This window comes from Mauremys reevesii, linkage group 25, assembly GCF_016161935.1.
Source record: "Mauremys reevesii isolate NIE-2019 linkage group 25, ASM1616193v1, whole genome shotgun sequence".
Taxonomy (NCBI): domain Eukaryota; kingdom Metazoa; phylum Chordata; order Testudines; family Geoemydidae; genus Mauremys; species Mauremys reevesii.
Genome location: NC_052647.1, coordinates 10,075,419 through 10,099,767, shown reverse-complemented (window position 1 = coordinate 10,099,767; position 24,349 = coordinate 10,075,419). Strand labels below are relative to the sequence as shown.

The 24,349-nt window shown below is 61.2% G+C and overlaps 2 protein-coding genes across 6 annotated transcripts; both read left to right on the top strand.

Annotated features, from left to right (window-relative positions):
- Positions 1-898: 898 nt before the first annotated feature.
- On the top strand, positions 899-7,729 carry ECSIT (ECSIT signaling integrator). Of its 4 annotated transcripts, none has more exons than XM_039513666.1 (8): positions 899-967; positions 1,722-1,966; positions 2,529-2,955; positions 3,182-3,405; positions 3,819-3,876; positions 4,522-4,670; positions 5,429-5,531; positions 7,106-7,729. In XM_039513666.1, the coding sequence occupies exons 2-8, from the start codon at positions 1,850-1,852 to the stop codon at positions 7,324-7,326; spliced, it is 1,299 nt and encodes a 432-aa protein (XP_039369600.1). In that variant the 5' UTR covers positions 899-967; positions 1,722-1,849; the 3' UTR covers positions 7,327-7,729. The 4 variants fall into 4 exon arrangements, with proteins under 4 accessions (XP_039369600.1, XP_039369599.1, XP_039369602.1 ...); XM_039513665.1 differs by having other exon boundaries at positions 920-982; XM_039513668.1 differs by lacking the exon at positions 899-967 and adding an exon at positions 981-996.
- Positions 7,730-9,140: 1,411 nt separating this feature from the next.
- ZNF653 (zinc finger protein 653) lies at positions 9,141-23,209 on the top strand. 2 transcript variants are annotated; one of them, XM_039514774.1, is made up of 9 exons: positions 9,141-9,645; positions 13,291-13,338; positions 17,072-17,287; positions 17,635-18,225; positions 19,557-19,725; positions 20,034-20,145; positions 21,048-21,162; positions 21,789-21,888; positions 22,529-23,209. In XM_039514774.1, exons 1-9 carry the CDS (start codon positions 9,150-9,152, stop codon positions 22,704-22,706), a joined length of 2,025 nt encoding a protein of 674 aa, XP_039370708.1. In that variant the 5' UTR covers positions 9,141-9,149; the 3' UTR covers positions 22,707-23,209. The 2 variants fall into 2 exon arrangements, with proteins under 2 accessions (XP_039370708.1, XP_039370710.1); XM_039514776.1 differs by having other exon boundaries at positions 9,143-9,511; positions 13,295-13,338.
- The last annotated feature ends 1,140 nt before the right edge of the window (positions 23,210-24,349 follow it).

The window sequence follows — 24,349 nt, the reverse complement described above, 5'->3', positions numbered from 1 at the left end:
GGGAAGGTGACATTCCCTCCCTGCTGTCCATAAAGCTGAAGTTGGAGGCCTGCTCCCTCGCCTCCGGCAGGGGGTCTGGTAAAGCAGGGCTGGGGAACGGAAAGCCAGGGCACCCTCTGGGCCAGCGAGGGGATGGAGGAGGAGGGGGTCCCTGGGCTAGGCCTCAGGAGAGCTGGGTTCAGTTCCTGGCTCTGCCACAGAATCCCTGAGTGACTTTGGGTGCGTCACTCCCCTGCCCTGTGACTCAGTTTCCCCATCTGTAAAATGGGGTCATTGACCCTTCCATCGCTGTGGGGCAGGGACTGTGTCTATACAGCACCTGACATAATGGGGGGAGGCGTGATCTGTGTGTATATGGCCGGGGGGTTGAGGAGGGCATATTAAATAATAGCAGAGCCTCATGCTTGGGCTGGGGGGTCAGTCAAACCTCCCGCTGCAGGCCAGTCCTCCCACCCGGACTATGGGGGGGTGGGGGGGGGCGAGACGGTTCCTACCTGGCTCTGCCCCATGTGCCCCCCACCTGGGACAAGGTGCCCCCCACCTGGGACAAGGTGCCCCCTGCTCTGTAACCAGCCGGGAACCAGGGAACCCCACCGGTCCGGGCACGTCTGGGGCGGGGTGCGAAGGGCTTGGCAGCCCCGGGGCTGATTCATCCTCACCCCAGCCAGGGAAACCGAGGCACAAAGGAAGGGACTTGGCCAAAATCGGGGGGTGAGGGGGAAGCCACGAATAGAACCCAGGAGTCCGGGCCCTCTGCCGGGGGGGGACTCAGGGGCGCGCCCCCTGCCCGGGAGAGGGCGGGGCAAGTGGGACCCACGTGTCCGGCTCTGCCCCACGGGCTCCTCGCCCCCGGTGGGGGGATGGGCCTGGGAGTGGGCGGGACTTAGAAGCGAGGCGTGTGATTGGCTCCTCCCCCTGACCCGGCAGGGATTGGGGGGGCGGTGCTAAAATGGCGGCGCCCAGTGGGGTGAGGCCGGCTGAGGTCGGATATGGGGGGTGGGCAGCTTGGGGTGCCCTGCCCAGATCGGGGGGGCTGAGAGCTGGGTGGAGGTGTGGGGTGGAGGTGGGGTTTTGGGGGCTGGGGACATGCCCAGATGGGAGATGAGCTGAGGGTGGAGGTGTGGGGTGGAGATGGGGTTTTGGGGGCTGGGGACATGCCCAGGTTGGGGATGAGAGCTGGAGGTTGAGATGGGGTTTCGGGGGGCTGGGGCATGCCCATGTTGGGGGGATGAGAGCTGGAGGTTGAGATGGGGTTTCGGGGGGCTGGGGCATGCCCATGTTGGGGGGGATGAGAGCTGGGGGTTGAGATGGGGTTTTGGGGGGCTGGGGGCATGCCCAGATGGGGAGGATGAGAGCTGAAGGTGGAGGTGTGGGGTGGAGATGGGGTTTTGGGGGGCTGGGGGCATGCCCATGTGGTGGGGGGCAGGAGGTGGAGTGTCCGGGAAGTGTGAGGTGAGGGGATGGGCGTGTTGAGGGTCTGGAGGCCTCCCCTCCCCGTGGGGGGTATATGGGAGTTTGGGGACAGGGCATGGGGGGGGCTGAATGTGTTTGTGGGGGACACAGATGCAGTGTGTGTGGATGCATATGGGGCACCATGAATGGGGGGGCGCCTGAACAGGTGATGGGGAGCTCTCCCTTCCACCACCTCCCCCCCCCCCGGTATATTTCCTGTCCCCGTGTCCTACGGTCAATCTCTAAGTTACGTCTCTGTCTGTTTCAAGCAAACGCTGGAGGTCAGGCATGGCTGAGCCTGCCCCGTCCTCCCCCGTCATTCTGAGTCTCCCAGCTCCAGCAGCAGCCTCCTTCCTCGCCAGCCTCCGCCCCGCGTCGGAGGGACAAACTCCCCACCATGAACTGTGTGCGGAAGCTGCTCCGGGCCCAAGGGCTCTCTGCCGGACGCGGCATCCTGCGGCAAGCGGCGCCGGGGAGGGCTCGCCCATGGCTGCAGGGAAGCAGCTGTGCCCAGGTACCAGGCGTCCTTCAGCAGGGCAGCAGCTCCCAGTCCAAAGGAAACCAACTCGGGGCACGTGGGCAGCCCTGTGTGTGTGTGTTTGGGGGAAGCAGGGACTGGGCATCAGGACTCCTGGGGTTCTATTCCCTAAACCCACAGCCCCCCATGGCTCTGGCTCTCCCCACATGGATCTGGCTTCTTCTCCCACTCGCCCCCAGGACAAAGCCCCCCATCCCCGCTCCCATTTGTTGTAATCCGAGGGCCGGGGAAAGAGGGGCAGCAGGCGCCCGTTCGTACGAGTGGTGTCGCAGCGGATCGGTCCGGTGGACAGGAGGGGCTGCTGGGACGTAGTCTGAGCCCCCGCGGTTTCATTGCACACAGGCGGCTAAGCAGCTGTCAAATGGTGCCAGTCACTGCTGGCCTGCAAGCTGGCGTCCAGTGCCCGTGAGCCAGGGGAACGGAATGGCGCTGTGGAGTGTGGTACTGATATCTAGGGCCTTGCCCCACTGAGCGCGCTCTAATCACCAGGTAACATGACAGCTGCTAAAGGTGCCGTTTGTATCCCATTCTCTGCTAGTGCGTCTGGCCGGTGCCTGTGCGGTGCATCCGGAGCAGCGCTGCCCTGAGCCGTTCTGAGCTCGTCCCCACGGCGAGGGGGGACAAGGAGAAAGACAGAGGGTTCCGTGATGGGTCCCTGGTGCCCTTTGATGAGCTCTTCGAGCGGGCCCACGAGGGAGACAGGACCAAGGCCGCCTTCAGCCGAGCGGTGGAGCTCTTCTGCCAGAGGGACGTCCGGCGCAGAGGTCATGTCGAGTTCATCAACGCGGCCCTCAGGAAGATGCCGGAGTTTGGGGTGGAGCGGGATCTCGACGTCTACAACAAGATCCTGGATGTCTTCCCCAAGGAAGTGTTCGTGGCCCGCAACTTCATCCAGAGGATGTTCAACCACTACCCGAGGCAGCAGGAATGCGGGATCCAAGTCTTGGAGCAGATGGAGAACTATGGTAGGGGTGCGGGGTGCCCGAACACCCATAGTAGCAGTGTGGGTTAGCGGTTAGGGCTGGGGGGAGTGGGAGTCAGAACTCCTGGGTTCTATTCCCAGTTCTGCCACTGACTCCCCGTCTGAACTGGGCAAGTTGCTTAACCCCTCTGTCCCTTAGTCTCCATGGTGAGGGCCGGTGAAGGCACCGTCTGCGTCTCTTACCTGCCTCTCCTCCCTCGTCTGCGCAGGCATCATGCCCAACAAGCAGACGAAATTCCTGCTGCTCCAGATCTTTGGCGAGAAGAGCCATCCTGTTCGCAAGTACCAGCGGCTCATGTACTGGTTCCCCAAATTCAAGCATGTCAACCCGTACCCAGTCCCAGCGGCCCTCCCCCGAGACCCCGTCGACCTCGCCAGGATCAGCCTGCAGCGGATTGCCGCCGACCTGAGCGCCACGGTCACGGTCTATCAGGTAAGGAGAGGCGCTCGGCTGTAGCGCGTTGCGCGTAGCCATGGGAGTGACTGACTCTCGCGCGCCGGGGTGTGAGCGCCGCGGGGGAAGGGACTCTAACGCGCCAGGGCAGCTGCTGCTGATGGAGGCAAAGCTCTGGTCAGCTCGAACGACCCCTAGCACAGCCTGATGCAGAGGAGAAGGTGCTTGCGGCAATCGGGGCATGGAGCACCCTCTAGACTGTTCTATGCACCAAGGAGTTTACTCCTGTTACCTGGGGTCCGGCCTCCCGGGGCTTGGTCCCCAGTTCGGGCAGGGGGCCCGGCCTCTTGGGATCTACAGCCTGCCGGGCTGTATTGAACTGGGGGAGCGAGTCAGGGAGCCCATGCGTGTGAAGGATGCTGTCTCTAACAAAGGCGTCTTCATCCCCGCAGAGGCCTCTGACGGATATTTCGGATGCCGGAAAAGAGATCACCCAACCGCACATCGTAGGTACGGGATGCCCCGGACAGCCTTGCCTTTGACTGGCCGGTGCCGGATTACGTGGGAGCGAAAAGTCTCTAGCCTGTTGTGTGTGTCGCCTTTGCCTTAGCTGGAGGGGACGTCGGCACTGAGAGCGTCCGGCCCTTCGAGCCGCTGGCTGGAAGCAGCCTGGCTGTGGGGAAGCAGCCCACGTGGCTCGTGATTTCTAAGCCCCACGCAACCCTGGACAGACTCAGAGGGGGACGTTCGGGAGGGTATGGGGGCGTCTCTCTAGCCCCATTGACGTGGATTTGCTCACCTTCCTTAGAGCCTCGCCTCTAACCCTTCCTTCCCCCGTTAAATAACGACGCTGCTCCGGCGCTGAGGAGCCCAGTGTCTTTAGAGACGCTAACGAGCTAAGCTTCTCTGTGGAGCATCGCATCTGGGGTAACAGGCGCGCATCTGGGGAGTCCTGCCTGTCGATCACAAGCCCAGCTCCTGGGTAGGAATCGCAGCTGGGGGCTGTACGCGGCTTGTGCTCCGGAGAGCTTCCCCGCCTGGGGTGCTCTGGCTTGGTGCGAAGGCCGTTCAGCGCAGAGCCGTTGGATTATGTTCATTCTCCCCCCGGGTGGCTAATCCTCGGTTTGTGGCGTGTGTGGTTTCCCCTCCCTTTAGGAATCCAGAGCCCTGATCAGCAGGAACTCCTGGCTCGCCACAATCCGGCCATGCCCGTGTTTGTCGAGGGCCCCTTCCCCTTGTGGCTGAAGAAGACGTGTGTTTATTATTATATACTCCGGGGAGAGCCGTTGCCTCCTGAAGAAAAGGTAAAGAATGGCCTTGCCTCCCTGCGTAGGCCTGGGGCTGCCAGCTGCGGGCTCTGGGGAGGAGGGTCTGTATTTCCAGGCTGTTTCCCTGCACTGCAAACGCCACGGAGTTGGTGCTGGTTTGGTGAATGACCTGAGTCACTCTGGAAACGCTGTAAGTCTTGGGGAGGTGGGGCAGGGGCTGGTTCATGGGGTGTGGGCTATGGGGGCTTTTCCCCTATAGGGGGTGCTGTCTCTGACCCCCAGCATGGGGACTGGCTTGCTCAGGGGAGTCAGAGACTGGAATATGGGGCTTTTCCCCTCTCGGGGGCACCAGTTCTATTCCCTAGACCAATAATTACCTCCACCTGACGCCATTCGTCGGCCTGCACATAATGAGTTTGCCAGGTCTCAGCTCATTCCTAGCTGGGCTGGTGAACGTATCGTCGAAACCCCCAGCACAATCTGCAATGACCAGGCCCCTCACCAACAGCCTCGCTGGAGAGGCCGGGGTCCCCTCTTCCACCTGGGGGGGTCTGTCCAGGGCTGGCTCGGGGAGATCGGACAGGAAGTTGGCTCTGCAGACACACTGGGCTGCCATTCTGGCATCTTTCTCTGGAAATCCAGGGGCCGCACAAGCTGAAGAGTGGGCTTGTCCCAGGAGGGCAGAGAGATGCATGTGGCTCAGGGGTGCTGGTTAGCCGTTGAGTAAGGTAGAGGTGTTTGGTGGGGGTATTTACTCCCCCTGTATAAATATCTTCCCCCCCCCTCCCCCTTAGGAAGAGGTGATCGACTCCGAGAGGAACTTCTACTACCCCATGCACCTCGACCTGGACCTGGACCGGGACCTCTGGGACGACGAGGAGTTTTACGTGGATGAAGGTAACACACGTGGGGCTGGGCCGCTGAGGTGGGGGCACATTTAGAGCCAATCAAATCTACTGGGACAGTCGGGCAACAGAAATAGAGCCCAGAAATTGATTCCTCCCTCTGGAGGAGGCTGTTCCATAGGCTAATCGACATCTGTGTCCTCACTCACCCTAAACTGAGATCGAGGGATGTGATCATTCCCCTCTATTCGACATTGGTGAGGCCTCACCTGGAGTCCTGTGTCCAGTTTCTCAGTGCCTAACTCCACCTCTTAACCAAAGCCACTCCCCCTCGGTATAACCTTCCAGCGCTTGTAATAGTTTGCTGTCAACCTCTAAGTCAAATCCAGCCCTGCTCAGCCGTGGATGAAGGTTACTGCCCCAGTTAATAGTCCCCATCCTAATCCAGAGCTTCTGAGAGAGGTCTCCATAAACCAGCCCTGGCACTGGTTAGAATAGCAGGGTTGGAAGGGACCTCAGGAGTCCCACCCCCTGCTCAACGCAGGACCAACCCCAACTAAATCATCCCAGCCAGGGCTTTGTCCAGCCTGACCTTAAAAACCTCTAAGGAAGGAGATTCCACCACCTCCCTAGGGAACCCGTCCCAGTGCTTCCCCACCCTCCTCGTGAGATAGTGTTTCCTACTATCCAACCTAAACCTCCCCCACTGCAACTTGAGACCATTGCTCCTTGTTCTGTCATCGACCACCCCTGAGAACAGTCTAGATCCATCCTCTTTGGAACCCCCTTCAGGTAGTTGAAAGCAGCTATCAAATCCCCCCTCATTCTTCTCTTCTGCAGACTAAACAATCCCAGTTCCCTCAGCCTCTGCTCATAAATCATGTGCTCCAGCCCCCTAATCCATTTTTGTTGCCCTCTGCAGGACTCTTTCCAATTTTTCCACATCCTTCTTGTAGTGGGGGGGCCCAAAACTGGACACAGGACTCCAGATGAGGCCTCACCAATGTCGAATAGAGGGGAATGATCACATCCCTTGATCTGCTGGCAATGCCCCTACTTATACAGCCCAAAATGCCGTTAGCCGCCTTGGCAACAAGGGCACACTGCTGACTCATATCCAGTTTCTGAGCAATCGCAGGCTAATAAGAATGATCTTTTTCCTCCCCCTCATCTCTATATCTGATCCCCCAAGAAAGAAAGTATTAAGGTTACTTAGATCAGCAGATACTTTTCTTCCCTACCTGAACATGTCAAATCAGAACTCCTCTGCAGCGGGATACAATAGCGACTTCTGTTCTAAGTGGCTGTGTGGTAGCTGTTGTGTTCTGCCCCAGAGGTGGCCACATTTCAGTGCCGGGTGAAAAAAATAGTGCCTGGATGTGTGGACTTTGCAGCAGGGACCCGAAGTACTTGACAGACAAGCCGCCTCCCTCCTGAGGGTGGAGGATTATTGTTGTTCGGTGAATTGACAGTTTCCTTGCGGAGGGAGGGGCAGAGGTGAGATTAGGACCCCAAGAATCCTGATTTCCAGTCACCCCGTTGGCATTACTGGAGTCCACTGCTCCATTGTGCTGTGGGGTTTGCTAATATTGACGCTGCTTCTGTTCTCTGTCCTGTCCCCTGCAGTGGTGGAAGGCCCCATCTTTGCCATGTGCATGGCCGGGGCAGGAGACCAGGCCACTTTGGCCAAGTGGATTTTGGGCCTGCAGCAAACCAATCCCATTTTGAGTCAGACACCGGTTGTGTTCCACCTCACGCCGGGGCCCCGAGAGTTCCAGGCGGCCTCGGACTCGGAGAGCGGCGAGGAGGAGATCCCGCAAAGTTGGCGCATGAAGCAAGAACTTTAAACCTGCCTCCATTTGGTCGCCTTCCTTGGGGATTGTTTAGCTGCATGCGATCGAGCCGATGGGCCAGAGGGAATCTGCTTTAGCAGCCACTGTGGCATAGGAACAGATCCGTCCTTTCAATCAGTCTGAGCCGCTTTGAGTAGAGTCCCATGTAATGAGGGTGCTGTGACTCTTTGTCTCCTCCCCATGCTTCCTTCGCTCTAGCACCGGGTATGGGGTGAATGCGCTTAGCCGCCAGACGATTTGATGTAGTAGCCTCACATTTGGACCTGATCATTGTTCTGGGTGATCTCTGATCGCGGCAGGGGGAGCCCAGAGCCTCCTGAGTTGTAATCCCAGCTCCTAGTAAACCACTGCCCCGGGCGTGGAGCAGAGATGTTATTAAAAAGCCTTCAGCACTTTCCGAAGGAGGCTGGGAACGAGTCCTGTTCTGGCCCTGCTGGTCCTTCTCCATGAAACAGGGGCAGGTCACCATTACACCATGGCTTTGGGGGGGGGGCCTAGGAGAGCCTGCCCCAGGTCCCCATGCCTTCTGCCGAAGCCGCTCTGAAAACTAGCCAGGAGCTGGCCTGACAGGGGGTGTTCAGAGCCTGCGCTGCTCTGGCTGAGGAGACTGGCAGGGCGCTGCTGCTGATCACAGAGCAGCTGCGTGCTGGGGGGGTCGTGACTGGGCTGAGCTGCCTCCAGCCAGCTAGTCAAGGGAACTCTATGGGTTGAGGGGCTGTGCACTGGCTGGGCTTGGGGGGGAGGGGGTGTCTCCTGGGGGGCTCTCTGGTGCGGGGGAGCATGGTGGGTAAACTGTCCAGGCCCTGGCTGGGTGTTGTGTGTGTGTGTGTGTGTGTCCGTCTTGGATTAAGCATGTGGGACCATGGTGGATGGAGCAGCCATGTGCTGGTTGGGCCATGGGGGGGGACCTGTCCTGGGGGGCTGGGCCCAAGCATGCAAAGGAGGTGGTGGCTGGCAGGGGTGTGTGTTGACCTGTCTGTCTCAGGGCTTGGGTGGAATGGTCGTGTATGGGCTGGGCCCTGGTGGTGGGGGTCAGTCCTATGTAGCTGGGCCCCCGCGGGGGAGCGTGGGGGGGCTGGACACTAGCTGGGCCCTGGGGGCGGGGTCGGTTCTGTGGGGCTGGGCCGGTGGAGGGGGCTGGGCGCTAGCTGGGCCCCGGGGGTGGGGGTCAGTTCTGTGGGGCTGGGCCGGTGGAGGGGGCTGGGCGCTAGCTGGGCCCTGGGGGTGGGGGTCGGTTCTGTGGGGCTGGGCCGGTGGAGGGGGCTGGGCGCTAGCTGGGCCCTGGGGGCGGGGTCGGTTCTGTGGGGCTGGGCCGGTGGAGGGGGCTGGGCGCTAGCTGGGCCCTGGGGTGGGGTCAGTTCTGTGGGGCTGGGCTGGTGGAGGGGGCGGGGCGCTAGCTGGGCCCTGGGGGTGGGGGTCAGTTCTGTGGGGCTGGGCCGGTGGAGGGGGCGGGGCGCTAGCTGGGCTCTGGGGGTGGGGTCGGTCCTGTGGGGATGGGTAGAGGGGGCGTTGCCCTTGGGGGGGGCTGTCTGGGCAGGGGCTCCCCTCCCTGGGGTCAGGCAGAGCGCGGGGCAGCCTCAACGCTGAGGCCCCCTGAAAAGGCTGCTGGGGGAGGGGGTACAGATAGGCGCCCAGTGCTGGGGCGCATGCGCAAGAGAGCTGCTGGTGGTGAGGTGGGGATCTCCACCGCATGCGCAAAAAGAGCACAGGCGCTTGTGGGCATGTTGAAGGCGGAGCATAGCTCGAGACGGGCGCCTGCGCCCTGAACATATCTTCCCGCGCAGGCGCGGTGTGGACCCAACGGGCGCTGGGTGCGCATGCCTAGCGCTCAATCAGCTGAGCACGCGCGCCGCCGACTGATGCGACTTTTCTGGCGGAGCAGCGAGGAGGGGGCGGAAACAGGAAGCGGGTCGCGGGCCGTTGACGTCACTGCCCCCGCGCCGGGCTCCTCCGAGTCCCCCAACAACGGGCTGCTCGGCGCGGCCAGCGGGCTGGGCATGAGCGAGGCGCAGCGGGGCCCGGCCCCGGCCCCGGCCGCGGAGGAGGAGGAGGCCGAGGAGGAGGAGGCGGGGCCCGGCGCGGGGGAGGCGGAGGCCGGGGCCGGCGGCCGCAAGGCCCGGGGGCGGCCCCGCCTGACCGAGTCCGACCGGGCCCGGCGCCGCCTCGAGTCCCGCAAGAAGTACGACGTGCGGCGGGTCTACCTGGGCGAGGCGCACGGGCCCTGGGTGGATCTGCGGCGGCGCAGCGGCTGGAGCGACGCCAAGCTGGCGGCCTATCTGCTGGGGCTGGAGCGGGGGCAGCGCGCGGGGCGCCAGCCGGGCCCCAATCCCCTCCGGGGCAGCGCGCGGGCGCCGCGGGTGAGAGCCGGGCCCCAACCCCTCTGGGCTGGGCCCCAACCCCTCTGGGCCCCGTGCACCCCTGTCTGCTGGGGCTGGGCGCGGGGCGCCGCGGTGAGAGTCGGGCCCCAACCCCCTCCGAGCCGGGCCCCAACCCCTCCGGGCCGGGCCCTCCCCGTGCACCCCCGTCTGCTGGGGCTGGGCTGGAGCGGGGCAGCGCGGGGCGCCGCGGTGAGAGCCGGGCCCCACCCCTCCTCGGGCCCCCCCCCCCCCCCCCCGGGCCCCCCCCCCCCCCCCCCCCTGCTCCCCGACCCCGGGCCGGGCCCCCTCCCCGTGCACCCCTGTCTGCTGGGGCTGGAGCGGGGCAGCGCGCTGGGCGCCGCGGGTGAGCCGGGCCCCCAATCCCCCTGGCCGGGCCCCAACCCCCTCCGGGCCGGGCCCCCCTCCTCCGTGCACCCCCCTGTCTGCTGGGGCTGGAGCGGGGGCAGCGCGCGGGGCGCCGCGGGTGAGAGCCGGGCCCCCAATCCCCGCCGGGCCCCCCTCCCCCATGCACCCCCTGTCTGCTGGGGCTGGAGCGGGGCAGCGCGCGGGCGCCGCGGTGAGCCGGGCCCCATCCCCTCTGGGCCGGGCCCCAACCCCTCTGGGGCCCCTCCCCGTGCACCCCTGTCTGCTGGGGCTGGAGCGGGGCAGCGCGCGGCGCCGCGGGTGAGAGCTGGGCCCCAACCCCGGGCCGGGCCCTGCCGGGCCCCCCTTCCCCCATGCACCCCCTGTCTGCTGGGGCTGGAGCAGGGGCAGTGTGCGGGGCGCCGTAGGTGAGAGCTGGGCCTCCCAACCCCCCCAGCCGGCCTGGCCCCCCCCCTTCCCCGTACACCCCCTATCTGCTGGATCAGGGGCAGCACACAGGGTGCCATGGGTGAGAGCTGGGCCCCCCAACTCTCTGGCCTGGACCACCTCTCCTTGTACACACCCTTCTGTCTGGAGCAGGGGTAGTGCATAGGGTGCTGCAGGTGAGAGCTGGCCCCTACTGAGCCAGATTTTCCCTATGCCTGGCCAGGCCCCTCACTGACTCCTCCTCTCCTGTCCCCGTCCCCGTATGCCCCCACCTCCCCACTTGCTGGAGCGCGGGCAGCAAGTGGGGTGCCACAGGTGAGAGGTGGGAGATCAGACCCCTGACTGAGCTGGGACCTGCCCCATCCCTTACCCCCCCCCCCCCCCCCAATCCCATATACCATTTCCTTCCATGACTGACAGCCAGGACCACTTCACTTGGCTGGTCCCACTCATTCCCTGACTCCATTGTCATATGCCCCCTTCCTGGTGGGGCAGAGACAGCAAGTAAGGGGATGGATGAGGGAGTTGTGGGATCTGGAGCCCTTTTTCCCTCCCCCATCCCCTTATATCTCCTTCCTTCTGGAGCAGGGGCTGGAGAGGGGAAGCCTGGGGGAGACCAGGATCCCTCACATGGGGTGTTAACCCCATTGCCCCCATAGCATCTCTAGGGGAGAGAACGCTCCTACAACCAGCTTTGACAGGAGTCGTGAGCAGCTAGATGGGGTGTCTTACTCCAGCCTCTCTACGTGGGAGGGGATGTCTTGCCCCTGCATGGATAGACACATCCTCCCTCCCCCCAAATCTGTTCCCATCTCCAGTTGAGGTGTAGCCAGTAGACTGAGGATGGGATGAGATCCAGGCCTCCACCTTCTCATTTGACAGCAAAATGTGTGACCATGTGGACTAGTGGTTAGAGCAAGTGATATGGTGTCAAAGCTCCTGGGTTTTGCCCACAGATTTCTCAGAGACTCTCCCCCCATGATCTTCTCTAGTCACATTTTTACACCACCCTCATCACCATGGTATGCGAACACCGTGGTCAAGTCACCTCACACCTCTGCGCCTCAGTTTCCCCCCTCTGTGTGTAGGGGATAATATCACACACAGGTGGGCGGGGGGGGGGGAGTTGGGCATCTGAGATTTGGTGAAGGACTTTGTGACCCTTGGATTGAAGGGGCTCTAGAAAGGTGTTAAATGTGAAGAATCTTGCTTGTACAGTTCTGTCACTTTGTGGGGTGATTGTCGCCAACATTTTGATACCAGCCAGAGCCGTAGTGTAGACGCGGTTATACCAGCAAAACTATAGTTTTGGTACAGCTCATTTTGCTGTGCATACTGGCCCTACCAGGCAATGCTCTCTTTCGCCGGGAGAAACTGCTCAGTGCTAGGAGGGTTTTGCCTATTCAGCCTTATCGGCAAACCTTCTCTAGCGTAGACACGTCTGAGATACACACCCCATTCTGCCTTTGTTGTGACTGAATTCCAGTGGTGAGCTGCTGTGGATCTGCAGAGATGAAAACTATCTTAAAGCAGAACTGTTTACGCTCTCTGCCGCTCCCCTGGTGATTGTTAAATCACGCTAGTGTCACGGTCTGCATCCCAGATCAGAGCACTGGTCCTAACTCAGTGTGCCCTGCCAGCCATGTGATGAATGCTTCAGGGGAAGGGCTCTCATCTGGCAGTACTATACCGTGCAGGGAAATTACTCTCTGATCCCAGCTCCTACACGAGAACTAGTGTATTTCCCTTCTGATATTGTATCCTAGGTGCTGATCCTGTGACGGGAAAGACGTGGGCAGATTATCTGTGTTCTCGTGGTGCTGCATCTGAGTCCTTGTGGGTCTGTGACGGTGCAGAGATCCACTTGCATTCATTTCGCTGCAGGTTCAGGGCCTCAGCGAGTATAACGGACTCGGGGGATTTTTCACCTTCCTCCGCAGCATGGGGTGTGTCTCACCTGTTGGTATCATCTGGGCATGTCTCACTTGAACAATTCCCTGCCATCACAGGGGCATCGGTGGCACCTCGGTCTCTCCTGTTCGCTGCCTGTGGCACAGTTTAGTCTCCTGAGGACTAAAATGTCACGGGGCTCAGCTTAGGGGTGTCTGTCTTGGCTTGTGAGATACAGGAGATCAGATGAGAGAATTTGGCCTTAAATTATTTATGTAATAACCTGCACAGTGGATTTCCCAGGTTAATTATACGCAGGAGGAAAACGAGCTAAAGTGTTCTTCGTGGCCTCGCTGTATTAAGGACATTGTCCCTTTTGGGTAGCATCTAGTCAGCTGGATTTCGTGGCCTGTCACGTTTAGATCAGCAATCCATGGCTGTGCTCTGCTGAGAGAATTTGGGAGCAGAGGGTTTAGATCGCTCACCAGTCACTGATCTAAGCCCTTTTCATTCTTTCTTTTGCAAAAGGGCATGAATGTGGGGGCTGGTTTTCAGCCAGAGGAGTAACCGATATAGGGTTGATGATGTGAGGGATGGATGTCGCTCCCTGCGCGTTGTAATAGAACAGAGCTCTTTATGGGGTCTTAAAAACCAATCACTAAGTAGCCCTGCTCCTGTTATAAACCTTGGCAGTAAACCCTGATTTCCTCTCGTGAATCTGCGTCACATAAGGTGCAGGTACCATGACTTGGGGCAAGTCACTGAATCCGTGCCTCGGTTTCCCCATCTGTAAAAGCGGGGGGGAGATAATAGCACGGCCCTGCCTCCTACGCTAAATGGCTGAGATGTCCAGCTACAGAGCATAGCCCCTGATGCTAAATCAGTCCTCCCTTTTTCTGTTGCAGGAAACCGTGGGAGCAAATCCCTAAAAAGCCAAAACGAAAGAAAAGTAAGTGAATAGTCCTGGGGGATCCAGCTTGTGACAATGGCTGAATGTGGGTGCACAATGAACGCGTCAAAGATCCGTGTCTGCACCCAGAAACCCGTTCTTAGAATTCTCTTTGCTGGCACAGCCATCTGTCCAATCCCCCACCAGGTGGCCTTTGTCTGTCTTTGTACAGCCCCATACGCAATGGGGTCCTTCTCCAAGATTGGGGAGCCCTATCACTGCCGTAATACACCTAATAACGTACAGCACTTTACACGGTGGGGTCCTGCTCCATGACGGGGGAACCCTACTGCTACCGTAATACACCTAATAACGTACAGCACTCTACACGGTGGGGTCCTGCTCCATGATGGGGGAACCCTACTGCTACCGTAATACACCTAATACATAATGTACAGGACCCAGCACAATGTGGCGGGGGCTGTGAGGGGGGCTCCTGAGCGCTACCATAATACACCTAATACATAATGTACCGCACCTAGCAAAATGCAGTCCTGGGCCGTGATGGGGGCTGCTGTAATATACCTAATAAATTACATCTAACACCCACCATAACGGGGGTCCTGGTCTGTGATTAGGGCTCATCGGTGCTGCCGTAATACACCTAAACAATAACGTTCTGTGCCTAGCACAAATGGGTACCGTGACTAGGGCTCCTAGATGCTACCGTAACATACCTAATAAACAATAATCTGCGTGACCCCATCTGCCCTGCTGCGTAAGAATTGCTCACTCCCATGGCCTTTCTCGTAGCTCCATGAACGTAGGATCTCCTCTCTACAAACGTACCAAGCGGTTTGCTGCAGCAGTGTTGGACGCAGGCTGATTTCTCTAGGTCTGACCCCTGATGCTGGCAGGGGGTAACGGTGCTTCCCCAGGAAAGACAGGAGTAAAACACCAGCCAAGTGCAGGAATAACTGGCGTGACATTGAGTGAGGGAGCGACGAGGCTACGTGACCGTTGGAGGCGTCCATAGAGTGCAGTGGAGTTTTCACAGATACAGCCCAAAAGTGCAGTCCAGGCCCGGAGAGCTGGGGCTGCCCCGGGACTGTTCTGGAGGGAGCCGGCATGGGAAGACTGGCCACTGACCATAGATCTAAAGCCGTTCCAGCTGGAAGGCTGGCTGAGCAGGCTCGGGGGCGGGCTGGAAGTCACTAAAGCCCCGCTTGGCCCGCCTCTGAGGGAGGGGGATCGAGAGCCGTGCAGGTTTCTGTGGGTCTGAGCTTCAGCTCTGAATCCTGCTCCTGGGGGTGAGGGTGGGCCACTGGCTAGAGCATGAGCCTTGGGCCTGCAAGCCCTGGTTCAATTCCCAGCTCTGCTGCCAGCTCTCCGGGTGACCTTGGGAAGTCACTGTACCTCTGTGCGCCTCGGTTTGCCATCTGGATAGACCTGCCCTGACCCAGGTGGCAAGCAAAGCCAAACCCATTAATGACTGCGAGGTGCTCGGATACCCCTGTTCCGGGGCTGTACGTGTACCTTAGACAGACGTTCAGTGTCCCCTGACATTTCCAAGGGGCTTTACCCCACTGCCTTAGTCACCATTTTCCCACCCCCACTGGGATCTCCCCAAAGGTGGCTGCACGAGCTGCCAAAGTTCACAGCACGGCCAGCGCAAATGGTGGGCCGGTGACCCACAGGGCCAGAGCTGGCAAAGCAGCATGGAGATGTAGGACTCCTCAGACAAACCTCCCTCTGCCTGTGTGGAGAAGGAGGGTATTACAGGTGTTGGCAAAGCAGGGAGCCAACCTGCTCAGCGTTCATCGCTGTTACAGTCTCTTCCCAGCATCTTAACATCTGAGGAGACCTTTGCTTTTGCACCGGTTAGGGTGCAGCTCTGGTGTGAGCTCTCCGTGCCCTGGAAGGAGGCAGCGTTACAATTTGGATTCCTCCGGCAGTTGATGCCCCTCTCCTGGGAATGACAGGAGGATTGTGACAGTAGCAGAGGTGCTGTCATGGCACTTCACTGCTCCATTGTTCTGAGCTCAAACGCAGAGATCAGCTGGGGAAAGAATTGTCCTTTCTCTGGGGGGCTGGGTGCCCCAGCAGGGACAGGTCCTACTTCAGGTGTCACGTGCTGAGCCAGCAGCCGCCGTCTTGGCAGTGCTATAGAATCACAGAAATGTGGGGCTGGAAGAGACCTCGAGAGCTCATCAGATCCAGCGCCCCGTGCTGAGGCAGGAGCAAATAAACTTCAGCCTTCCCTGGCCGAGGTTTGTCCAACCTAAAACCTCCAGTGTCGGGGATCCCGCAGCCTCCCTTGGACGCCTGGTCCAGAGTGTAGCTCCCCTCAGAGTTAGTTAGAAAGTTTTTCCTAATATTGAATTTAAATCTCCCTGGCTGCAGCGGAAGCCCATTGCTTTTTGTCCTGCCTTCAGCAGCCATGGAGAACAATTGAGCCCCGTCTTTGCAATAGCCCTTAACCTATTTGAAGACTTCTCGGGTCTCCTTGGTTGATTTTTCTCAGAGCTAACCATGCCCCCGGTTTTAACCTTGCCCCGTAGGCCTCCTTCTTAAAGTTCAGCACCCAGAATTAGACGCAAGACTCCAGCTGAGGCCTCCCCAGTGCCGTGTAGAGCAGCACAGTGACCTCCCGTGTCTTACACGTGACACTCCTGCTAATCCAATGACATTAGCTACTTTTGCAGCCGCATCGCAGTGTTGACTTGTGTTCGATTTGAGATCCCCGGTAACACCAGCGCCTTCTCCATGGTCCTGCTGCCAAGCCGCTTGGTCCCCAGTTTGTAGTTGTGCTTTTCGTATTTCCTTCCTAAATGTACCACGGTCCGCTGGCCTTTAATGAATTTCATCTTCTTGATTTCAGGCCAATTCTCCAATTTGTCCCGGATGTTACGAATTTGAATCCTGTCCTCCAAAGCGCTCGCAGCCCCTCCCGGCTTGGCGTCATTTGCAGATGTTCTAAGCAAACTGCCCCTCCATTATCCAAATCATTAATGAAAATATTGATTAGAATCAGATCCAGGACTGACCTTTGCGGGGACCCCCCCCCCACATGCCCTCCCAGTTTGACAGCCCATCACTAATCACTGAGGGTGGTCTTTGAACCAGTTGTACACCCACCTTATAGTGATTTCATCGAGAGCACATTTCCCTAGAGTGCTTATGCAATTGTCATTTGGGACTGTGTCAAAAGCCTCTGCAAAATCAAGATCTGTCATGTCAACTGCTTTCCCCCTACCCATGAGGCTTATCACCTTGGTATGATTTGGTGGCGTCTGCCCAGAGCCTGGCCTGCATACTAAACAGGCTTCACCTGGAGGCCGCCTTGCGGCCACCTGGCTCCATCGGTGCATCAAGCCATCTGCCATGTGCCCGAGTCCCGCAGGCCGCCTGTCCCAGCTGGCTGGCGTGTGCGTGGAACAGACAGCGAGTGCGAGTCAGTCTAGACGCAGATTCCTCTCCTCCCCGTTGCAGAGTTCGCCCTCCTTGGGTCGTGTCAGCCCCCAAAGGCAGGGCGGAGGGGTGGTGGATGGCCGGAACTCCCCCACTACAGCCTGGGCTGTACCAGCCGGGGGCCCTGGAACTTAGGGTGCCTGGGTCGTTAGTGGGGGTAGTACAGTAGCTATGACACACAGACTGTCCCATTGCTGACAAACAGTTGATCACTTGACTAGTGGTTTAACCCAGTGGGGTGCTCCCCCTGTCTTTTGCTAGCTATGGGGGCACCCCTTTGATTCCCTGTGGTCGGCTCACGTGCCTCTCTCCTCCCCCCAAGGAAGGAGGCGGAACGTCAACTGCCTGAAGAACATGGTGATCTGGTACGAGGACCACAAGAACCGCTGCCCCTACGAGCCCCACCTGTCGGAGCTGGACCCCACCTTCGGGCTGTACACCACGGCCGTGTGGCAGTGTGAGGCCGGGCACCGCTACTTCCAGGACCTGCACTCCCCGCTGAAGCCGCTCAGCGACTCTGAGAACGAGAGTGACGATGGTGAGCGGGCGGGATCCTAGTCTCCCAAGGCAGCCCGTGGGCAGGGTAGCGCTTAGGGTAGCCTGTTGTGTGGCGTTGCAGTGCATCCCACCCCAGAGGTGGCCGCATTTCAGCATAAGGGGAGTGCTCCCTAGGCTTGTAAGGCAGATGTTCGGTTAATATGCCTAAGTAAGATCCAGCTGGATGGGAGGTGATCGTTATGGTGCTAGTAGATGGGCACTTCCCCAGCCCTGAGGGTTGGCCAGGGTAATGCTAGGCTGCAGGAGGAGCCAGGTGTCCCTCAAAGCCCAGGGGAGCGTCCTGCCGTGGCTCTAACCCACGCCCGCCGATCGCTCTCCCCACTGCAGCTGGCAACGGCGTGGGGGCCGGAAGCTCGGACTCCTCCGAGGAGAGCTCCAGCTCGGGCTCGGAGGAGCAGCCCGAGAGCCGTCAGGCCAAGGCCCAGCAGCATCCGCCCCCGTCGGCCGCGGAAGGCGGGAGCAGCAGCGGCCTCATCACGCAGGACGGCATCCACATCCCGTTCGAGCACCACATCGAGAACCTGACGGCCGAGCAGGGCGCCGCCATGTGCCACAACCCGCCTCTCAACGGCCCGGAGAGCATGGAGACCGTGGTGTGCGTCCCCATGCCCGTCCAGGTGGGCGCCAGCCACGGGACTCTCTTTGAGAACGTGACGCAGGAGACGCTCGGGGAGGTGGTGGCCAGCTGCCCCGTGCAGGGCATGATGCAGGGCTCCCAGGTGATCATCATCGCCGGGCCCGGCTACGACGCCCTGACGGCCGAGGGCATCCAGCTCAACGTCACCAGCAGCGGGGGCGAGGAGATGCCCTGCGCCATGATCGAGGGCGTCGCCGCCTACACCCAGACGGAGCCGGAGAACATGCAGCCCCACGGCGGGGAGCCGGTGGAGAGTGGGGAGTGCATTGAAACCAAAACAGGTAGCTGTGGCCAGCCCTCGGGGGTGGGGGGCCAGTCCCTCTGCCCCCGGCTAAGCATGGGGAGCTTGGTCGGTACTGGGAGGGGAGGCCTCCGAAGGCCATGAAAAATGCTGCTGTGTGTTCCTTGGGGGCCTTCTCCCAGGGTCACTGCAGGGCACTAGGGGGCGCTGTGCCGCCGGGAGTGAGCTGGGGCGCTCGGTAAGGGATGCACTGTCCTCTGGGTTAGTGCTGACTCCGGTGCCCCAGTGTAGTGCTGGTGGGTGGCTCCCTAGGGGGCAGTCTCCCTGCACTAGTGACCCCGGTGCCCCATCACGGTGCTGAGCTGCAGGATGAGGGGCTCCGTAGGGGGCGCTGACCCCTGGATCTGATGTCCCGGCGTGGTGCCAGGGAGGGGGTCCTGACCCCTGGATCTGATGTCCCGGCGTGGTGCCGGGGGGGTGGGGTGGGGTCCTGACCCCTGGATCTGAGGTCCCGGCGTGGTGCCGGGGGGGTGGGGTGGGGTCCTGACCCTTGGATCTGCTGTCCCAGCGTGGTGCCGGGGTGGGGGTCTGTAGGGGGTCCTGACCCCTGGATCTGCTGTCCCAGTGTGGTGCCAGTGAGGGGGTCCATAGGGGTTGCTGTCCTTTGGATCTGATGTCCCGGCGTGGTGCCAGGGAGGGGGTCCATAGGGGGCGCTGACCCCTGGATCTGATGTCCCAGCGTGGTGCCGGGGTGGGGTCCTGACCCCTGGATCTGATGTCCCGGTGTGGTGCCAGGTAGGGGGTCCATAGGGGGCGCTGACCCCTGGATCTGATGTCCCAGCGTGGTGCCAGGTAGGGGGTCCATAGGGGGCGCTGACCCCTGGATCTGATGTCTCAGCGTGGTGCCGGGGGGTAGGGGGGGGTCCTGACCCCTGGCTCTGATGTCCCGGTGTGGTGCCAGGTAGGGGGTCCATAGGGGGCGCTGACCCCTGGATCTGATGTCTCAGCGTGGTGCCGGGGGGTAGGGGGGGGTCCTGACCCCTGGCTCTGATGTCCCGGTGTGGTGCCCGCTCATGTGCTCCATTAAAAATCCCAGGTCCCTTGACTTCCCATTAAGTGTTAACCCTGATGTAACTGCATTTCGCCTCCGCCGTCCGTAGGTTCAGCCGGCTACAGGACTCTCCCCTTCCTGTCCTCCCCCCGTGTGCGGTGTTAAACAGCTGCTGTGCTCTGCAGCAGAACTAGCTGCATTTCAGTGGCCGGTGGCTCTTGCCCGCCTCTGGGATGGGGGTTAACTGCTTCCTGTTTGAAAAGCTTCGCCAGCTTCTCGCCGCGCGGCGCGGCCTGCTGACACCTCTTTTGTGGTGGCAGAAAAAGAAGACCTTTATGGGCTCAAGAAGGAGGAGCTGCAGCCCCCCCTGGAAATAGAGATGCCGGAAGAGCTGGAGCCGGCCCAAGAGAACACGGAGCCGGAGCCCGAGGAGATGGACGGCAGTGACATGTCGGCCATCATCTACGAGATTCCGAAGGAACCGGAGAAGTGAGTGTCGCGGCGAAGCGGTTCGCTGTCTTTACAAGGCCTCTGACCCTGCCCGTGCCTCGGTTTCCCCACTCGGCCAGAGATCCGGCTGGCGTCAGCGAGCCGCCTAGTATTTCCTTCCCTTTTCCGTGCGCTGCACTGGGTGCTCAAACACAGGCAGCTCAGCCTCAATCCAGGGCTGTCTGCGCCCCCTCCCTCCCTCCCCAGGCCTCTGCCCTGGGGGCCTTCCGCTGCCTCCTCCCCAGCAGCCGTCTCCCCCCACCCTTGCCGTCCCCTGCCTGCGGGTGACCCCTCCGTTCCCCGCGCAGGAGGCGGCGGAGCAGGCGGGGCCGCGTGATGGATGCTGACGGCATGCTGGAAATGTTCCACTGCCCGTATGAAGGATGCAGCCAGGTCTACGTAGCACTTAGTAGCTTTCAGGTATGATTTGTGCGCGTCAGTTTCCCACAGGCCTGTCTCTGGGGTGGGGTGTGAAGGGTGCTCCAAGGGGGCTGCCTGAGAGCCTCGTTCTGGCCCCCGCCCCCCAGAGACGGGGAAATGCTCAGGCCGGCTGGTTGTTCTCTGCAGCGGGAGCTGGAGCAGTGACGCTGGGCGGTTGCTTTCCCTTTGGTGCTGGTGAGTTTCACGTCCTGGTTGATGGGTGGCCAGGGCCTGCCTGGCGTGGCGGGTTTCCAGCACTGGCGGGGGGGTGGCGCTTGCAGGCTGCGTTGGGAACGTGACAGCACCCTGGGGATATTTCTATTGCGTTTTCTCACAAAACCCAAACCTGGAGCCTGCTTGGCACTTGAGAGAGGGGACGGCGACGGAGCGTGACTCAGGGACAAGGGAGAGCCAGGTTTCATCCCCTGCTTTGCCACAGACTGTCTGGGGGACCTGGGGCAAGTCATTTAGCCATTCTTTGCCTCAGTTTCCCCATCTGCACAATGGGAGTAATAGCCCAGGGAACAAGGGCCAGATTAGTCCTGGCTCAGTGTCTAGCCAAGGGTTTGATCGAGGCTTGGACAATCGGCAAATCATTTAACGTCACGGCCTCGGTGCCCCACCTCGCTACCCCTGCGCTGGCTTTGGGGGCAGGTTGGTTCCAATGCTGGATCAACGGGGTAGGGGGGAGGGACTCTCTGGGCGTAGATTGTGGGGTGAGGCGGGAGAGTGGGGTACCCCAGCTGCGGTGACCGAGGCGCCGCGTTGTGAGGGAGGCGGAGGGACAAGCTCTGATGTGGGAATTCCTGCCCGTTCCTGGGGGGGTTGTAGCAGCCTCTGCTGTGACTGTGTGGTGGGGGTGTGGTCTAGCCCTCTGTCCCCCCCCCTCCTTGTCTCTCCAGAATCACGTCAACCTCGTCCACCGGAAAGGGAAGACAAAAGTGTGTCCCCACCCGGGCTGCGGCAAGAAGTTCTACCTGTCCAACCACCTCCGCAGACACATGATCATTCACTCAGGTGCACCCCCCGGGCTCTCTTCCCCGGCGCCCCCCCCTCCCTGTGGCCTGCTGGCCCTGGTCCTGCACTGCGCTGCTCTGGGGAGACGCCGCTCCGCCTTCGCCGCCTGGTTCTGGGGCACTCGGCTGCCTCTGCTTAGCCTTCGCTTCCCCCCGGACCCATGCTCCCTGCATGGCACCAGAGCACCCGGGAAGGGAGCTGCGGCTGGGTCGGATTCCCCCCGGGATCAGCTGTCTCACTCGGCTCATTTTCAACACTTACATTATGGGGGGTGGGGAGAGAGTCAAAACTCCAGAACAAACGGAAGCAGCCGCTTGGCCGCCCGGCTGGGCTGTCCGCTGGGATTGATCCAGGGCCTCTTGGTTTAAAAGCAGGAGACTCTCCCCTGCCTGAGCTAAGGGACGTCACTTTTTCAGCTGGCGCCGTGGGCCGTCTCGGACAGCGGATGTGGGAGGCAAAGACCCAGTGTGATGCCCCAGCTGGGCCGGCGTCACCCCTTCGGGCAGGTTAAGGGCCTGCTTGCTGCATGCGTCGGGCTGGGTGTGGGCAGAGAGGGACTCTGGATTCTCCTACTGAGGTCCCTTGACTGTGAGTCTCGGCTGGGCCCCGTTCTTTGTCCCCTGCAGGCGTCCGTGAATTCACCTGTGAAACCTGCGGGAAATCTTTCAAGCGGAAGAATCACCTGGAGGTGCATCGCCGGACGCACACGGGAGAGACGCCCCTCCAGTACGTGCGGGAGTTGGGGGGCGCGGGGGTGACCCATTTAGGAACCCGACCCAGGCTCGTTCGAGCCCCTGGAGCGGAGCGCCTCTGTGTGCCACCACCTCTGGGGCAGAGCACATCAGCAGGAGTTAGAGCTAGGGCGAGTGTGTGGGGGGGGTGGCTCTGCCCCTGTGGTGCCTGGGCCTTTTATTGGTGACACTGCTGGTGATGAGCTTGCTTTGCCCCTAGTGAGCTTTTCAAAGGTGGTGGGGAGATTACCCCTCTCGCCGCTGAAATGCGGCTGCCTCTGGGGTGGGGTGTGGCAGCTGTTTGTACTGGGATCCTTCACCCGGTGCTAAAATGCAGCCGCAGCTGAGGTGGGGCACGGGGCCTGTTTATACAGGGATCCCTCACCTGGGGCTGAGATGCAGACGCCTCTGGGGTGTGGCATGGGGGCTGTTAACAGCACCTAGTAACACTGATGAGGAAGTGGAAAAATGCCACATCCGGCTGAAAGTACGGGCGGTGGGGTGGGGTGTGTTTAGCCCGGCAGCGGTAGGGAGCGTACGGCTGCAGAGAGGGCCCTCAGCTCGCGCGGGGTGTGCCGTGGGGCGGGCCCGAGGGGTGCAGCCTGCGTGACTGTGTCTGCCCCCCCCCCCCCCAGGTGCGAGATCTGTGGGTACCAGTGCCGCCAGAGAGCGTCTCTCAACTGGCACATGAAGAAGCACACCTCGGACGTCCAGTACAACTTCACCTGCGAGCACTGCGGCAAGCGCTTCGAAAAGATGGACAGCGTCAAATTCCACAAGCTAAAGAGCCACCCGGATCACAAGGCCACGTGATCCCGGCTGGGGCGTCCGTCCGGAGCCTCGGACCTCTTTATTTATTTCCCCGCCGGGGGACCCTCTGCCGCCTCCCTTCCCCCTCCCCGGACGATGGCAGTGTCGGCGGGGCCGGCTCCCACCTCGAGGGGTGCGATCGCAGTGCCCTGGGGTGGCACGTGTCTCCCCCAGCCAGGAGAGGGGGTGCTGGGCCCGGAGCCGGCAGCATGCGTGTGAGTGTGTGTGTGATATGTCGTGGCCTCTGCAGCAGGCAGCCCCCCCTGATTCTGCCGGGGTGAGACTTTTTTAGCTTTTAATGTCCAGGCCGTGGGGGCTCCGGTGTCGAGCGAACAGAGGGGGGACGTGCCCGTGCTCATCTGCAGAAGAGGGCGCGGCCTGGCCTGCTCGGACTCAAGGGAGAGCGAAATGCGGCACATCCCAGGGCTCGGAGGGGTGGGGCTTGGCCGCCGCACCGGGACGGTGCTGAACGAAACGCCCAGACCATTAAACCGACACTACTTTTATCTGCCTGCCTCCTGGCATCTTCCTGCCCAGCGGGCGGCGTCCTCGGAGGGGGACGGGGACCCGGCGGTCGTACCAACCGGCCATGTGCCCAAGGCTGGTTGGCATGGGACCCGCAGTGTTATCTGAAGGCGAGGGCACGAATGCCTGCACTGGCTGTTCCTCTGAGTCTGTGGGGCACGTGCCCTCCTGCGCGGGGGTGGGGGGCCCAGACCTCGGGTCTCCCGCTTGTTCTCCGGCGTCGTCTCTTTCCTGTAAAGCGAAGAAGTGTCCAGCTGGTGGGGGGTGAACGAAGCGTCCTGGTGCTGCCTGAGTGTGCTGCGGGCCTGAGCCCCTCGCTCTGGAGCAGGGAGCTGGCCTGGGCAGGTCAGCGGGTTACTGTTGATGGCAGCAGCGCCGCGTCAGATGTCACTCCCATTCGGCCTCAGTTTCTCTGGCCCCCTAGCGAGGGCAGTGATATTCTGCAGGCAGGCAGGCCGTGCCCATGGGCCGAGTCTCCTGCCACCATGGGGCTGGTGCCATTCCCTGCCCCTGCCCCAGCCGGTCCCCTCCCCGGGGGTAGATTGGAGCCAGCGCCCCCTGGAGGTGAAAGGCTGGCGGAATGGCATTCACGGTTCTCGGGGCCGGCGAGGGGGCCCTGGGGGCGCCGGGGCTGAAGGAGCTGGCCTCGGGCTCGGCTCCGCTGCCGGCACAGGAGCGGAGGGAAGGTAAGAAAAGCAGCTGCGGGGGCTGCCTGTGTTCTGCAGTGTGGGAGCTGGGAGCAGAAAGGGGGGGTCCCCAGGCCCCCCCCTTGTAGCTCACTCCAATCCACCCTGGGGTCGCTTTGCTGACCTGCCCCATGAGAGGCGAGATGCTGGAGGGCAGCTGGCTGGGCCCAGAATTGGGAGGGAGCAGAGAGACCCCCTAGAGAGCAAAAGATCTGGGGTGGGGGGTTCCCCCTCATTCAGCCTGGCAGGGGCAGGGGGCAGGTTAGTGCCAGGAGAGCCCAGAGCTCTCGCAGGGCCATAATACAGAGCAGGCAAGGACCCCTCTGGCATGTCGCCGGAAGGGGGGGGGATCCCGCCAGGCCCCCCCAAGGAAGCAATTGTTACTGTAATAGCGGCTGAGTCCGGATCTGGGTCCCTTTGTGCAAAGTCAGAGAG